The 17,870-nt window shown below is 38.1% G+C and overlaps 1 protein-coding gene across 1 annotated transcript in view; it reads left to right on the forward strand.

The window, feature by feature from the left end:
• The window catches only part of MSRA (methionine sulfoxide reductase A), a 177,541-nt gene that overhangs the window by 69,683 nt on the left and 89,988 nt on the right, over positions 1-17,870 (forward strand). The window contains exon 4 of the mRNA XM_010002231.1: positions 7,674-7,780. Within this exon, the coding sequence (XP_010000533.1) occupies positions 7,674-7,780 (107 nt within the window). The remainder of the gene's footprint in view (positions 1-7,673; positions 7,781-17,870) is intronic.

Here is a 17,870-nt window from a genome sequence, read left to right on the forward strand (position 1 = left end):
CCAAAACTATAGTTTCTTCCTTAACTGAAAGACATGTATATAGAAAGGTCTGTAAACCTTTTGGTTTATTGACAGTATAAAAGTTTTCATTAATTTGTACAAGCTCATTAATTCATTGTAACCTTCTAAAGACTCTTTTATATTTCATTTATCCTTCCTGCACCCTAGCCTTGAAAATCATCAAGAACTCTCAATCCACAGCACTGTAACTAACTTCATTTCTATTAAGATTTTTCTCCTTTAATCATATGCTATAAAGAGTTTTACTTTCCCTTGGCAACTTTTAAGCTGTATAGATGTAATCATTACAGTGAGTGATGACATCAAGCTAGGGTGACATGGTGCAATTGATTTTTACTAAATAATTATATGATGAGCTGGAAGAAGGAGTTTTATTAGTCTTAACTCAGGAAGGATTGATTGGGGAAAAGAAAATGACCAATCAGTATAAGAATAGAATATTCAGTTGGGAGTGACTTACAATTAACAACTGTGATTCTATATTATCTTCAAAGCTATACCAGAAACCCTGTAATCTGGTGATTTGAAGAATGTTAAAGACCAGACATTTTTCCAGCTGTATCTGTGGTGTTCTAAGTACATGTGCAAGTCATATTTTTTATGGAAAGCCAGTATTTGCTGTCTTGATTCCAAAGCAAATGGGGAAGACCAAAACTATAGTTTCTTCCTTAACTGAAAGACATGTATATAGAAAGGTCTGTAAACCTTTTGGTTTATTGACAGTATAAAAGTTTTCATTAATTTGTACAAGCTCATTAATTCATTGTAACCTTCTAAAGACTCTTTTATATTTCATTTATCCTTCCTGCACCCTAGCCTTGAAAATCATCAAGAACTCTCAATCCACAGCACTGTAACTAACTTCATTTCTATTAAGATTTTTCTCCTTTAATCATATGCTATAAAGAGTTTTACTTTCCCTTGGCAACTTTTAAGCTGTATAGATGTAATCATTACAGTGAGTGATGACATCAAGCTAGGGTGACATGGTGCAATTGATTTTTACTAAATAATTATATGATGAGCTGGAAGAAGGAGTTTTATTAGTCTTAACTCAGGAAGGATTGATTGGGGAAAAGAAAATGACCAATCAGTATATCAGGTTTCTGCGGGTATACGAAAATAAGTGACACCTGCAGAAAAGTCTATAAATCACAAAAAAAAATTATGATAAAAATAAGAGCTATGAACTGCCCTTTAAAATTTCACTGTGTGGCACAGAAGAGCCTAACAGACCGTAGTAATTTATCTCCATTATGCTTGGGATCCTCTGAGAACAGCAAGGTTGACGAATTATGCCATTACATTTTTTTTATTATTTTTAAATTGAGAGAAGATAAGGAGTGTTGTATGAGTATTACTTTGAAGTAAGTAGAGGTTTGAGTCTTCAACAGAAATCACTGGTTTCACCAATAAAATAAATAGTGCATTTTGCTTTAGCCTTCTGTAGGTTATACGTTCAGAAATCCCCATTTTGAAACTGCATGTTTGCAATGAATTCTCTATTTCTAAAGAAAAAAAATAGTAAGTGTAATACCGGCAAATATTATTTTATTAATGCTGTGGTTATTCCTGTTTATTATTGGCCTAAAGATACTCTGGAGTTAGACAAGAGAGACAATGGCCTGCCTAAGATGCATTTCAACAGAAACACAAACTCTAGCATAGCAGCATGGTAGCTGCTTTAAGGGGGCAATTCTTTGCCCCCACCCAAGAAAACACTGCAGTTTTGTCAAGGTATAGAAACTATGAAGTAAAAAGCACTGAGCAGCTGAATAAAAGCAGAGATGATTAAACATATTTTTATATATTTAACATATTCAAATGAAATGAGAGCTAGTATTTACTACTTTGATGCCAAAGAATATGGGGAAGACCAAAACTAATTAATTCCTACCCAGGTGCACCAGAAGATACCAAAATGTTGCTAAGAGAGCTTTAGAGCCATTTCTTTGACTGTTATCTCCATTTTGGCAAATAAAGAGTTTTTTCCAGTGGCAATGTGATTGTACTGCATGTCAGTGTCAACCTGGTAATTGTTTTGGAGCATCTGGGACACCATCACAGCTCCCTGGCCTTTTCATCTAGTGTCCTACAGCCACAGATTTCTGTTACATATAAGTCAGAGCAAGTTCTCAGGTCTTCAGGGTATTTTTTGATTAATTGCTGTTCTGGTCTCTGCTGGCAGAGTGAGGAAATTTTATGTTCTCTAGAATGGTCCAGGCTGAGAGCCACTGAGGCACTTTGGTCAGCCAAAGTGAAATTCCTAAATATGAACAGTGCCTGAAATCTAAACACATTTAGATGTCCAAATGTGCTTTCCTCCAGAGACAAGAGCTTAAAAGGACTTGCCAGAGCTCACAGAGGCACTGTGCTTTGTGCTTATGCTCCTTGGCACCATGCAGCCATATCTAAACCCACATTATTTCTGTATCTAGAGAAAGAGATACAAATTCTCTGCTTTTCTATCAGTTTGAAAATCACTCTCTCTATCTAAACATTTCTTTGATGACCAGAAAAGTCCCAAACTAGACTTAGCAGCAGATGGGGGTGCCTGAATCCAGGGTCCTAGTGACAATCCACAAAAGCCTTGGAGCAGCCAAGCAGGTCCTGCTTGGGAAGGCGGGACAAGGTAACCTGTCTCCAAGGCCAACGTTCTTCTCCAGCAAGAAAAGAGGATGCAGGCCCTCCAGCAGAAGAAGCAATAACAAACAGGAAATAACAAACACCTCAACAAAAACAACCCCAAGGAGACCTCTGGAGGAGCCATTTCAGATGGAGCCCCATAGGCAGGAACACTGTGACTAGTCCATTGGGTTCAGCTGACTCTCCCTCTCCTCCCATAGGCACAGCTGCTCCTCTCCCTTGTAACTGCCACAGCCTGGCACAGCTGGGGGTGTCCTGGGATTTCTTAGGTCAGTAGAGCTGCAGGCATTTTTTATCCTGATCATCTTAAACCAGGACATCCATGAAAGTCTGCTTGGTTGTCTCTAGTTGTAAAGATTCTGATCAACACTGGGAATGAGTTGTCTATGTGAGCTTTGTGACAAATTGGGCCAGGTCTGATGCTACAGCTGAGATGGTGTTCTGCTTTCAGGCCTCTAGAAGCTTTTCCTCAAGCTATCCTTTGGAGATAAATGGGCTAGAGATCACTCAGAGTGTATCTACTGGTCACTGCAGCTGCAAAGAAGGCTTTTTCTGTTTTACTTCTTTCTTTCATTGCAAAGTTTCTGAAAGAGTTGAAGAAAGTCTTCCTGTCAAAGACCTCATACCTCAGTGTTAATATATTTTCTTAACATCTCTGTGAAGGAGCCTGATTATCATTTCAGCTTAGAATGTAAATGTGATTCATGCCCTATTAACAGATCTACCCTAAACTTTGTCCCTAAATTTGTCCCAGGTTTTGCACAGAGAGTGACTTTAAGATATCTTGCAGAAGAGCAGTTGTAAGCAATCAACATTCCCCTGCCTAGAATATCCCGCTGCTCTGAAGATGGGCAGTTGATATTCTGTAGGAATTATTCCTTCTTCCAGTAGTGAATATTTAGACAAACCTGATTCACTGGTTTGATTTGGAATTAAAGCAGAATCATACACATCTCTTAAAAATGAGGTTTGGCACAGGTGAAAAAAAATAAATTCTTTGCAGGGAATTTTGTGGGAAATCTGATAATGAAATGTATCATTAGGGATAAGAAGTATGGCTTCAGTCCATCCAATGCATAATGCCAGGAGCTTTATTCCTTTTTCTGTGAAAATGTAAGAACGATACTGCTCATTCAAAGTACTTTCAAATCCCAGTGTTACAACTTACAACAGATACTAATTTTGAAGTAATAAATGTTTTAAAGTCTTATTTAATTATGTGACACTTGGTAGGCAAGGTCAATTACATGAATCCTGTGGAGATTATTTGTGGGTTTGCTTGTATTATTATAAATTTAGAACAAATTTCTTGCCTTCAGAGGAACCATTCTGGTGCACCAAAAATCAGTTGGCTCTTTGTTTCAGCAGAAGACTGTCCCTGTAAGATTGGATTTTAATTTAAAAGTACATAATATCTTCCAGTCTTTATAAAATTAATTATTTGTGTTTTCTCATTCTTGTCTGAAGCCTAACTTTGGTATTATGTTAACATAGAGAGGCAGAATGTCATGGTAGACAACGTAAGAAAGACATTTCAGAAAAGAAAGGAAAGTTCTCTACAGGTGACATCATGGAACTGTTAGGTAGCCAAGCAGGGTAATTTTTTATTTAGTACATTTTCTTTCAAAGACAAGATTGTTAAGCTCAGTCATTCTACCACAGCTGTTTATTAAATTAAGTTTCTTGACTTGTTTGTTACTTGCTGACTTAGTGAATCTCAACAAGGAATACTTGCCAGATGATTTTTAAAAATCAGGGTTGAACCCTTGAGAAGTAAGTTTGCGCATGTGCGGAACATTGCAAATAACAACAGTAGCAGCAATAGATGGTATCTATATACCTGGACATTATTTTATTTTAGTATTTCATAGTCTTTGAGGATTAGTCAGAAAACATATACTTAGTGAGGCAGATTTAGGTACAAATTGATTTAAGAAACAAAAATAAATGACATTTTAGCTTAGATGATTGATCACATTAATGCTACACTTTGGGAGTCTTAAAATACCTGTTCAGTCTTCTCCATAGTAAGTGGATGGTTTAATGCTGCCAGCCAACCCTTGAGCTTGAGGAGAGGCCTTTATTATTAGACAATCTGGCATCCTCTTTAGCTTTGACTCTATAATTTCATCACTGACTTTGTACAGCTCTTTGAGCTTTAGTATATCTTTGGGTAAAATGCATATCCTTGATATGAAGACCTCAGGAAAGAGCTGTGGCTTTAGGTGCATTGTTCCAATGAGGAATGTGCTTCACTGTTTCAGTGCTGTCTTATTTCCCATTTGAGTTTTGTATGCTTTGGCTTTCAGTTGCTCTGCCTAGTTAAGCAACTTTGGCAAGACTGGAGAGCCTCATTTCTCAGATTACATCTCTATATATGTATTTGTAAATGAGAGTCAGTTCTCCTCTTAACCTTCTCTTCAATAAATTAATTAAGCTGACTGCTTCCCTATTACTATGTAAAAGTGGCATGTGCATATATTAAATAATCTTGTTTATTCTCTCACCTAGAGTACTGTGCACATAAGCTCATGCTGAACTCATATTTTTTTAAATACATGCTAGAAACTGGCATACTCTATAGATCCTTCATTGATAGAGATTTTTCGTAATCTACTGCCTAGTCATTTGTTAGGTAGCTTGTTAAGCAATAAACAGTTGTAGAATGCTAATGCTTAAGCTTAGATGCCAATCAGCATTAACATACCCTGGCAAAACAAATGCTTTCCTGGCCTGTATTCATTTATGCCTAACTGTTCAGTAGAACTGGCTTTACGAGAACTCACTGCCACCCTAAAATGACTTGCAAAGAAATGAGCAAAATATTCTCTGCCTTGCAGACCACACTATTAAGTATGGATGAAGAACATGTTTTTTGTTCTTATGTGAAGTAAACATTTTAGCAGTTAAAAAGTTTATACTATTGGTCATTGAATGGACTTTTTGTCCAAGCACAGCTTTGAAAATGTGTCTGCAACTTTTAGTTCATAAATATTTCAGCCAGGTATCATTTATTGTACTATGTTTTAAACAATTTTTTCTGTTTCCTTGGGAAAACATAAGGGAAAAAAATTATCATATTTTAATGAGTAGTATTAAGTTGATAGTGTCTTTTCCCCCCAGTGCCACGACTCTTTCTCTACCCTCTGCCCTTTGCTAGGGGGGTATCAGGACCTACAGTTTTTCTCTGTTTCATCTCCATAGTCCTTAGATTTTATGGTATTCTTCAAAGGGGCTCTAGCCCAGTAGCAGTCAAAAGACAAATCCTGATGATACCCAATTTATTTCAAATTACAGTCACTCCAGCGTTTTCACTCACCCAAGTTCACATAAAACACCAGAAAAGCTCAAAATTCATAAGTTTTATTACAGCAAAGTAAAAAGAACTGCTCTAGAATGCATAATTGGGAACAAGGTTACAAAAGACAGAAACTGCAAAATTGCAAAAATTAATCTCCAGTTCATTCTTAATGCTAAAGCTTCTCTCTAAGGCTGTTGTTTGCTTTATGAAATGATCCACAGCACATCTGGCTTATGGTTGGGCTGCCTGAGGACTGGGACTGGATAGAGATGAGAGACAACAAAGCTTTTGGCCAGTGTGACTCCCCAAGGCTGCACAATGCCAAACCATAGCTGGGCTAGTCACTTGAGGGGTTAGTAAACTTCCCTTTGCTTTGGCCCATTATTTTATAGTTTTGTAGGTGGAATCCCTCTCATTTTGGAAATTTATACATGAGCAACTTCATATAACTGTCTTTGAAAGGGATTACATATAATGAGGCTAATTCTTGTAACAAAATTACTCATTTATGATATAATTTCAAGGAGTTATTGAGTATATAACTCTGTAAGGGAGCCTACAGGAAAGTTGGAGAGGGATTTTTTACAAGGGGATACAGTGACAGGAAGAGGGGGAACAGTTTTAAACTGGAAGAGAGGGTAGATGTAGATGAAATTTTAGGAAGAAATTATTCCTATGAGGATGGTGACACCCTGGCACAGGTTGCCCAGAAAAGCTGTGACTGCTCCATCCGTAAGTGTTGAAGGCCAGGTTGAATGGGGCTTGGAGCAAGCTGGTCTAGTGGGAGCTGTTCCCTGCCCATGTGAGGGGGGTTGGAATTACATGATATTTAAGGCCTCTTCTAACCAAAACCATTGTCTAATTCTATGAATAAATAGGATTTTTATTTTCCTAGTATTAGATATAAGCAATATTATATACTTTTGCTATCCACATTATCCACATGTAGGTTGCAAATGACATTTTGTAGAGATTACATATAAACTTTTGTTTTCTACTTCTCCCAAACTCAAAAAAATTGTGGAAGGGTCGCTGTCCCTAAGCATTACTCCGTAACAGTACTAACACAACCAGACTTTCTCCAAACCTCTCCTTAGCATACTTCTCTATCGGAGTCCTCTTTGGAGCTCAAATTTAACAGCTTTGTAAGAATCATTCCTTCTCTCCATAACTGGTGGTGGTGATGGTAGGAACTGATAACTTTAGAGTTAATTCAACAATACAGGCATACTAGTCTTTTATCAAGACCATTGCTTTCTCAATAAAGAAGAACAGCTAGTTATCTCTAAGGATGTTTTGTACCTTTCTGCCTTTGACATGTACTTCTGCAATAGAAGAATATTTTAAATTGATGAAACAAACTTTTTTTGGTAGCCATTTGCACAATTCAAAATAAATATTATAAGAGTATCTTGATTACAGTATCTGCAGCCTGAGTATTTAAGGTTTTACATCTGTATTTGGCTACTGTGTGAAGTATCAAAATGTGAAATGCTCACATTTAATTTGCGTGTAATTTAAAAGGACATACCAGAGTTTAATGTCTTCATGACTATTTAACTAAAGAAAGACTTCCTAAAAATACCTATCATGCTAATCCAGGTGTATGGGGCATCCTAAATTTAGGCCTGCTGAATTTATGCCTGCAGCCTATTCAGGTAGGGAGGATGGTCCTCAGGGTGTCCTGTGTTTTCTCTCTCCCCAGGAATGCGACAAGGCAACGATGTTGGCACCCAGTATCGCTCGGCCATCTACACGTTTTCTCAGGAACAGATGGAAGCTGCCTTGAGATCTAAGGAAGAATATCAAAAGGTAACATTGGGCAGAGCCTGGAATTGCTTCACATACAAAGAGAGGTTAAAGGTGTCACCTCTTAGCACAAAAGCACTTTTTGTGCTGTTTGTTGTCTCCGTGTTGCTATTGGAACTTCTTATTCCAGTACTGAACTTGCATCATACTTACTTTAAGTTCCAACTCTTATAAATTATTTGCATGTGTGTGTGAGAAAGAAAAATAGCTACTTGTGCAGAAATAGCTTTAATCTCTTCTCAATTTTTTTTACTCCTGTAGTGTTGCTGCATTGTAATTGCTGTCTGATCTGCCTAGTGGCCTTGACAATGCAAGATGCAGATTCTACAGCAGAGATATATCAATTTTTGTAACTTTTATGAAGTAAACTACTCACCTAGGACATCAGGGCAATACATGAAGTATTGCTAAAGTAGTGCTAGAATAGTATCCACTTTCATACATTCGCTTGTACTATGACTTCACTGTCAGGTTATGTTGAAGAACCAAGGTTTGTGATGAATATCTGACGTTAAAGGTGAAGGTGTTTTGAAGAGTGAGGGTATATCAGTCAGAAGCACGTATCAAGGTATGAAAAGGAGGTGCGTGTGCTGAAGTCTTATGTGGCAGTTTGATTTTCACAAATGTGTATATGACATTGGTGGGCTGAGCCATGAGTGCACAGGTTTGTAGTTTGTTGCAGTTGGTGTTACTTTGTATGCAAAGAGATGCTCTGAACTGCAAGTAACTAATTTGCAAGTCATTCGTAGCAGTGTGATAACTGTGCATGTAAATTAAGTGTTCAATGACATATATATTTTCTCAGGAGTAGCTGAACACATGGGGATAAGTCAGTCTTGCAGGTGTTTATCTTTGTTTACAGAGTGGTTTCTGAAGGTTCAGTATTCATATTTAGCCTGCAGAACATCTTTCCACTCATTGTTTGCCTTAGATCCAAATCGGTTTTGATCCTTTTTGTTAACATCTGCTGACCAATATCACACTGTAAATCTTCAAGCTTTCAGTTTGCTTTCCTGACTCTATTATTCTCTGCTGTTACTTGTCATTAAATTAATACAGACTTGAAAGCAAAATTACGATGTAGAAGATTGTAATATGATACTACAGAATCTTCCATCATCAATAGATGTTCTTAATGGCATAATTTAAAATTTACCTACTTTGAAGTCTATCACCATTTGAAAAGTATGTATAATTAGTACACTTATATAATTAGGCAGAACTCTCAGTGAGCACTTCGAGTTTGCTTTTGCCCTGAAATAATGGTAAGGAAGGGACTGTGTTGCCAACTAAGGAAACACAGCAAATATTCCTGGAGTATAGATGGTTTCTCCATATTACCAATAACAGTATCTACAATATTATCTACTGTGGCATTGCAGTAGCAGTAGAATGGTTCTGTTGGAAATGTATGGAGCAAACAATATGGCTAGGAATCCCTTTAATATTAATGTAATACCAGCATTTTCATTATTATTGCAGTAATTTAACATAAATATCGTGCTCTTCTGGCAGCGACATGTGCATGTCTATGCACCTGATAATGACAGATAAAAGCATATGGGGGTGACATAACACTGGATTTTTCCATGGTAAGCAGTGGTGCACACTCCAGATGGAAGAAGGACTAACAAATATTAGACGCACAACTGCAACATGTATGAGTGACTCTACAGTTTTTTGGCACAGCAAATGAGTAAAAGGAAAGGTAGTTTATTTACTTATTGACTGAGTAACTGAGCATGTACTCTTAGATGTCTTTGTGCGCTGAGGACCTGAAAGAAAGTTAAGAATGTCCTTCAAATAGAAATTTCTGTGTTTGCTGGATGGGTTTTTGGTTTTGGTTTATTTTATGTTTGGCTTGGTTTGTTTTGGGGTTTTTTGGTGTGAGGCTTTTTGGTGTTTTTTTTGCCTAAAGCCAAATATGATTGTTAACGTAAAGGAAAGTTTTCTGTTAGGTGGGGATAGGAGCCATCCAGCCCTAAGGTTTATAATGGATTACTGCCTCTATGACAAGCTAGCCTGCAGTGCTTGCTCCTTTCTAGAGGTCAGGTAGCCATGTTCAGCTCTGTCTACATTTTTCAAGCAGTATGGACTGAGATGAGCAGATCTGCAGAAAGAACCAGTTTGTACTTAGGACCCAGAACACACTAGGTGAGTGTTAAGACCATTCACTCTTCAGCCATTGTAGTTAGGTCCTCTGAACCACGTGCCGCGAGTAGCTAAATGTCAGTGGTGCATTTCTAGTTTACCTCCATCAAAAGTAATTGGGTTCATCCAACCCCAGACCACGCTGTGATGTGAACCAAAGTATGGTAAGTGACCATGATCAGGAGATTTATTAAAAAAGCACACTTCTTCTCCAAACTGAAACACTAATGATAGAATCATAGGATTGTTTTGGTTGGAAAAGACCTTTAAGGTCATTAAGTCCAACTGTTAACCCAGCAATACCAAGACCACCACTATACCATGTCCCTCAGCACCCACATCTCACATAGCTTACACCTTTAGGGTAGGGCTATGCTTGTATGGAAAATACTGTAGTTAAGTGGCCCACAGCCCTAACCCCTACCAGCTCATGAGTCAGAATTATAATGCGCATTGAGCACACACGTCCTGCAGGTTCACATCTATTTAAAGTTGGGAAACTTGTTGCTGATTAATGCAGCTGTTTTAACAGCTAAGAAATGCCACTACAGCAAGGAATATGCATTGAGCCATACATCTTTAGCTGCTGCTGAAACTGAATGTGTACAGAGTCAGTGTCAGCCAGTGATAATACAGATCATAATACAATAGGGCTGCCTATAAATGTCAATGCAATGTAAGAGTAATCAGAAAAACATAAAATGAAGGCCAGGGCTTGGTGAAAATACTGTGAAGGAGCTGTTCCATCAGATCTGCCTGAAGCTGAAATTTCTTTAATACAGTTGAACCTGAGGTTACTCAATTTAAAGACATTTGCTAGGCTGGGTTTGGTTTTCAAATGAATTACCTAAGCAATAATGCAAATAGTGAAATCAGAGTGGGGAGAAGCTTGTATTTATTTTTTCTGAATTGAAGACCTGCATTTTTTTTGTCAAGTGCTAACACTGAGTTTTCAGGCACCAAGAATAGAGAGAGTCCCTCCCATATTTGGCTTATATTAAAGTATAATCAAAAAATGCCAGTGTCTCTGCATCCCATGTGGAAGAGCACTAACAGTGAATGCTGTGAGAAAAACACAGGTCTATTACTTTGTTACAAAAGCAAATATATGGCAGAAGATCCTTTCACAAAGCGATTAAAGGACCTCCTTGTGAATAATTATGAATAATTGAGTCTTGATTTCTTGACAGAGGTGCTGGATGTTGAAAGCAAGTATTAAGTTAATGATTTGTTTTAGCCAAGAGAAGTTGGTGGGGAAAGCTACTGTCATTTGCCCTTATAGTTGTAGTCTGGAGAGAGTAATGAGGGCTCAAAGAGGCAGGAACATAGAAATGTTGAGATATTGTGAAGACATTTAAAATGTGGCCTTTACTAAAGTCCAGAGAACTGGAATGGAGTGGATTTTACTGAACATGCAGGAAGTGTGGATGAAGTACAGAAGTAGCTTTTTTTTAAAATTTTTTTTTCCTTAGAAATGGATGGAGCTTTTCTAGAAGTAATGCAATTTTTTTATTTTTTTTAAAAATTGTTTGGATTGTAAGGCTATTGGAAGGTTTCTCTGCAGGAATGTGTTGTGATGCTGATAGAAATCCTCTCTGAAATCTAAACCAGCTGGTCAACAGATTGAGAAAACAAATCAAATAGAACAATAACTGCAGCAAACAAGAATTACAGAGAAAAAGTAAGAAGTAATGTGAATTGTTTGGTTTGGGACTGGCAAATATGTTTATGAAGTTCTAGAAGTATTTTAAGTAGACGTGAAGATATTAAATTTAAAAATTGAAATTTAGTATAAATATAAAAAACCCAGGCAAATGAAACTAACCCGATGCCCAGTCTGTTAGTCTGGAGAGCAGTCTCTTCATGTAAATGTCAGGACCTACAAAACCACAGGTGGGTAGACTTTGTGTAGATCTTGAAGAGAACAACATCTTGTATGATGCTCAGAGGAGAGACTGGATTACACTGCAGCCACAGCAAATATGTTCTGTGAAGGTCTGAAGATGTTCCGTTAAATGACTGAACTATCTTTTACTTGGTCAAACAGTAATTTTTCTTTGCATTTTGTCAAACAGCATTTTCTGTTAGTTTAACAAAAGACTGGACCTGAGGAAAGTGAATTTGACCAAACATGTAACAGTTCTTTTTGAATCAAGGAAGCAAAGGATAATTATCCTGTACTAAATTCTCTATTGGTGTAACTCCACAAGAGGTAATATATTTATTAGTTCAATCCATGTGCTTTATTGTATATATACCCACATGCAGCTGAGAAGGGAATCCTTCGACCAGTAACATCAGATGTACTCTTTGGTTTCATAGATATGTACACAGATGTGTATTGGCACATTGTTTATTCTCTGTGCTTCTGTTTTCTTGTTCTGTACTGGTTTTAAAGTGATGAAGGGTTCTGGGTTTTTTTGGTGGTTTGTTTGTTTTTTGTTGTGTTTTGTTTTGCTTTTCTTTTTTTTTTTTTTTGGGAGGGGGCGAATTTCTTTTATTTTGATGTTTTTTTAGACTTGTAGAGCTCTGAATAGTTACATAGTTAATAATGGAAGACTATGGAAAGAATAATAGAATCATAGAATGGTTTGGGTTGGACTTTTAAAAGCCATCTAGTCCAACCCCTCTGTAGTGAGCAGGGACATCTTCAACTAGATCAGGTAGTTTTATTTTGATGTTTTTTTAGACTTGTAGAGCTCTGAATAGTTACATAGTTAATAATGGAAGACTATGGAAAGAATAATAGAATCATAGAATGGTTTGGGTTGGACTTTTAAAAGCCATCTAGTCCAACCCCTCTGTAGTGAGCAGGGACATCTTCAACTAGATCAGGTAGCTGAGAGTCCTGTCCAACCTGACCTTGAATGGTTCCATCTACCACCTCTCTGGGCAACCTGGGCCAGTAGCTCTGCACCCTCACTGTAAATAATTTCTCCCTTATATCTAGTCTGAATCTCCCCTCTTTTAGTTTGAAGCCATCACCCCTTGTCCTATTGCTGTCCTTATCTTTCTTACAAGCTCCCTTTAAGAATTGAAAAGTGTGGTAAGGTCTCCCCAGAGCCTTCTCTTTTCCAGGCCCAAGAACCCAAACTCCCTCAGCCTTTCCTCATAGGAGGTGTGCTCTAGCCTCACCGAAATCTAGGTAGACAATGTCCACAGCCTTCCCCTCGTCCAAAAGGTGAGTCTCATGGTCATAGAAAGAGTTCAAGTTGGTCAGGCAAGGCTTCCCTTTCATAAATGTATGCCGGCTGGCCCTGATCCCCTGGCTGCCCTGAACTTGCTGTGTGAGCTCACTCAAGATAATCCTATCCATGACCTTTCTTGGTACCAAGGTCAGGCTAACAGGCCTGTAGTTCCCTGGATAATCCATCCAGCCCTTCCCATAGATTGGCATCACATTAGCCAGCCTCCAATCATCTCCGCTGTTGACCAGGATTGTTGATAAATTATGGGGAGAGGCTTAGCAAGCTCCCCACCAGCTCCTTCAGTACTTTTGGGTGGAATGCCTTTTGGGGTGAATTTACAACATTCAGCTGTGGTTTTATGTAACTTGCTGTGTGAGTTTAGAACATGCTCTGGCTCGGAGACAGTTTTTTGCCACCTGCTTACTCCTCTTCAGATTATGTCTATCTGAGAGCTTTATGTGTCAAATTGTCTTTGCTTCACTCTTCACTCTGACTGATGGTGGTAGCTCTTATGAAAATAAGCAAACCTGATCTGATAAGCTAAGCCATTATTTATTTTATAATCACTCACCTGTGCTGCAGAGTTGCCCTTCTTATGTTCATCCCTCTGTGAGAAAGCTGCGTTCAACTACAGATGAGGAAGTTTTGTGTGAATAGTTGCTAACTCTTTTCATATTACCTTAAATCACAGAAAGTTTGACTTCTTTGTCATTCCAAGGAAGTTTAGTCACCTTGCAGCAGAAAGGTAGCTCAGAACTAACACACTTGACTGTGCCTCTTGTTGACAATGGCAATGGGATAAAAGCTTTAATGGCATGAACTTAGGATGCTATAGTTGACTTGTTTGAGTTCTCAGAATAAAAATGCCTGTGTCATGACCTGTCCTATTGTTAATGCTCATTAACCACCCACTTGTGCTTTCTTTGTTGAGTTTATCCTGAAAAGCCATCTACATAAAGTTTTATCCTTCTCAGCTGTCTCTGTTTTATCCCACCATTTTGACAGGAAATTCTGTAATGAAAGACATGGTCAGTGCCCTTTGCAGCCATAATATGTAACTCCAGAGTTTGCACAATCCTATAGTTATGATTTATATGATTTTTCTTTTTAAATAAATTTTCCTACATTGGTTTGCTGTGGAATCTCATCTCATGTTGTGGGAGGAAAACTAACATCACCACCAAGATGACTGTATTTTGAAACAATGAAATGTACAGGATATATATGACCATATGAAAACACAAATGAGCATCCCTGGAGAGCACAGGAGGGCCAAGGACACAACTCAACTGAGGCAGGGAAGAGCCACCATCCTACGCTGGGCGTAGTGTGCTACCAATTCCATACTATTTCTGTTCCCCTGGATGCAGCAACAGCACATGTTGATGGCTTTTATCAATGCTGAAGAAGAAAGATATATTTTTTTGAATCTTTTGATTCTGCATAGACACTGTTCATTTGGTCAAAGGCCGGGTGTTACACTTAGCCCTTTGACTGCTGCAAATAGAGCTAATCATGCATTTGAAATTAGAACTATGAACAACATTATGAAACCATACTTTCTATTTTACAATAATTTTTTCATCTGGGAGGTCATGCAGTTCAGCAAAGAAGCCATTTGCTTTATTGTACAGTGATGGTGGAGCCTGCGCTTCGAGCTAATGCATATGTTGGACATTTAAACTAATATTATAAATTGCCATAAAACAAACTAATATAAATATCAAATAGATTTGATGCCAAGAACAGGTTGTAAATAAAACATTTCCTGCTTTGTATTGCTTGCTCTGTTCAGCTTGTCAGTAGTGTAAAAACATCCTAAATTGGTCTAGACATCACATTTTCATATACTGAGACAGATGAATTCTCAGTCTTCAGGGCAAATCTCCATGCTGATCCAGAAGATGAAGGTTTAATGGCTAAGCTGACTTGCCTACAGGAGTGTAGTGTCATTTGAGGTGTCCTACCCTATTTGATCTGGCCTCCAGCTGCCACTCCAGGTGGGCAGAGATCTCCCATGAGTCCAAGGTCATACCAGTGGTAAGGTGACATAGTGGAGTCTGTAGTGATGGCAACACAGTGAAGCTAAATACCTTTACGTCAGCCTGGAAATGTGTTCTCACATGGTTCAGTGGCATCCAGAATCATTCTGAAGTGCTTCTAGTTCAGGCTTTTGAATTTCTTGATTTTGATTATGCATCTGTGATAGCACTCTAAAAGTTTCCAAAGCATATTAAATGTCAAGAGCATGCATTTGATAATGATGTTAATAATGATGGTTTAGATTTACACACTGCTTTACAGGGAACTGGATATAGTTCCTTCTCATAAGGAAGATCTCAAGGAGCTTAGCTTAACTAAGAGATTAATTATGTGGAGAATGTGAAAAAATAGTATAGAAGATCAAGGCCAAAGAAAGATAATTGTGATTAGCTGTTGATCTACTGTGTGAGATCTTATGGTCTTTGGATTAAATATAGCCCTTAAAACTGACATAAGCAAAAATTTCTAGGAAACAAGAATTTAGAAATTATCTCAAGATGTGCTGAATCTTGAGATGCATTGAGAATGTTGTGTCTTAATTCTGCTCTGACCTTTGAATCCGTCCATGTCTAGGTGATGAGGCTTGGAGTGAGACTCTGCATTCATCTGAAGAGGGGGAGAGGGGTTGGCCTGTTTTGGAATTCCTATGCATATTAAACAATGAAACAAAAAGCCTTTTTAAAACTTATTTTTTTAAATGGCACATGCATTTTTAATGAGCATGGTGACATCTGGGAACATTACATCTGCTATCCAAACAGTTTGTTTGTCCTTAGTGCAAAGCTGTGGGATCCAAAGAACACTATTCACACCTCAAGTCTTCTCAGTGACAAATGCATACCTAGGCCAGAATTAATTTAATTAAGAATTCAAGTGAGTACTCATGGAACATTTTCCCACTGTTTATCCAACTCTAAAATATGAAGCCAAAAATTTGTCTGAAGCAGGGCTTTTCAAGTCAGATATTAGAACAGAAGCACACTTTAAAAATTTCTGAGCTCCACAAAGCTCACACATGTAAAATGACAAATACTCATCATTTGTAAAAGATGCTGCTTTTGTATCTAAATATGGACATAGGAGTGTCTGCTTAAGCACTCAGGTTCAATTTGATAACCAGATGTACTCCAGCACGTAGCAACAATTGTCATACCCTGATGAGGTTGCTTTCTATCTGATGTTAGTGTTTGTTTAAGTACCTCTCAAGATTTTTTTGCAGGACCCAATGCAGATTAGCTGCACAGCTGCAAATCCTGAGTATGACTATTAGAATCAATGGAATTACTTTGGATTTCCAGGAATGCAACTGAGATAAAAATCTGGGCAAGGGGTTTATTTATTTTCAGCATTTTTTGTTCCCCAGTGAATTGCCAGAGAATTCTGTGTGTTATCTTCTTTTTGAAGTATGCCACTCAGCCAAGTATAGCTCTCAGCTTTTGGGGAAACAAGTCAATACTTCCCGGAAAGAAAAATCAGAGCATGCTTTAGCAAGGAACATTGTCATGTCAGTTTTTAACTTGTGATCTTTTTGCTTCAAGATCTCTTTCTCCTTCATTGACTTCCACAGATTGCTTGTAGACTAATCCCATTTTCTTTCAGATCCGGGATGATTTCAGGAAGAGCTAGATTGCAGAGAGAGGTCAAAATGGGCTTTCTGGTTGATGGGCAATACCATCAACTGTATTATGGGTCTTGTGCTAGAACTTTGTGGGATTGCAGACATTAAAACCAACCAGGCTAGGAAAAGCCAGGAGTTTTCTCTTTATGTTAAGGATATCCACAATTTCCCAGAAAGCATGGAGTTACAAGAGATACCAACATAAGTATTTTCTTAATGATGTGTCAATGGGCTTAAGCCTCTATATAAATCATATTTGAACACAGGCATAAAGGAACACATAGATGTATTTTGTGCTGTGAAACATAAAGGAGGGAACTTGCAGGGCAGATGCTGTTATCAACAGATATTTGGGGTTGTCTGAGGACACGGAGGGATGGAATTTGCCTGTGTTAGGTCCTATTTTACAACAATTCCAGTTCAGGAGTCTCTGCTTCTATGACTTAGACTGATATTCTTCAATGGCCCTGTCACTAGTAATTTTGTCATCTTATACTGCTGGATTTACAAGCCTGACAGGTGAGACATCAGCTAGTAGGATGTCTGATTCACACCAGGCAGTGCTGACAAGCAAGATCAAGCCAAGTCTATGTTGCAGCTCTCCATTGCGCTGATGTAGAAAAATCAGTTCTTCTGTCTTTGTCTCTTCATTTTCCCAAGACAAGTTTATTTCAGCCAGTTTTTTGTTGTATGTTTCCTCCCCACATTGTTTACCAGATTTTTGCTTTCCAGGATCTCCTGTCATTTTACTTATGACCTCAAAGTCAGGGTGGATGGGGCATGGAGCAATCTGGTCTACTGGAAGGTGTCCCTGCCCATGCAGGTGGGTTGGAACTAGATGATCTTTAAGGTCCCTTCCAACCCAACCCATTCTATGATTCCATAACCTCGCTCCACATGACTTAGTTCCATATTCTCCTCAGTTTCCACACTCTTCACTTTCTTCCTCAGGCCTGTGTTTCAGAAGAGTCTTCTTCTTTTTATGCTTACTAAGATAAGCTTGTATTTTTTCTAGTTGTCCTTTACTGTATGCCATTTAGTCAAAGCATCTAAATCTAACCGCCTGCCATATCAAGGTGGAGAAAACACATTC

The sequence above is a fragment of the Chaetura pelagica genome, unplaced genomic scaffold (genome assembly GCF_000747805.2).
Source record: "Chaetura pelagica isolate M959 unplaced genomic scaffold, ChaPel_1.0 scaffold107, whole genome shotgun sequence".
NCBI classification, from domain to species: domain Eukaryota; kingdom Metazoa; phylum Chordata; class Aves; order Apodiformes; family Apodidae; genus Chaetura; species Chaetura pelagica.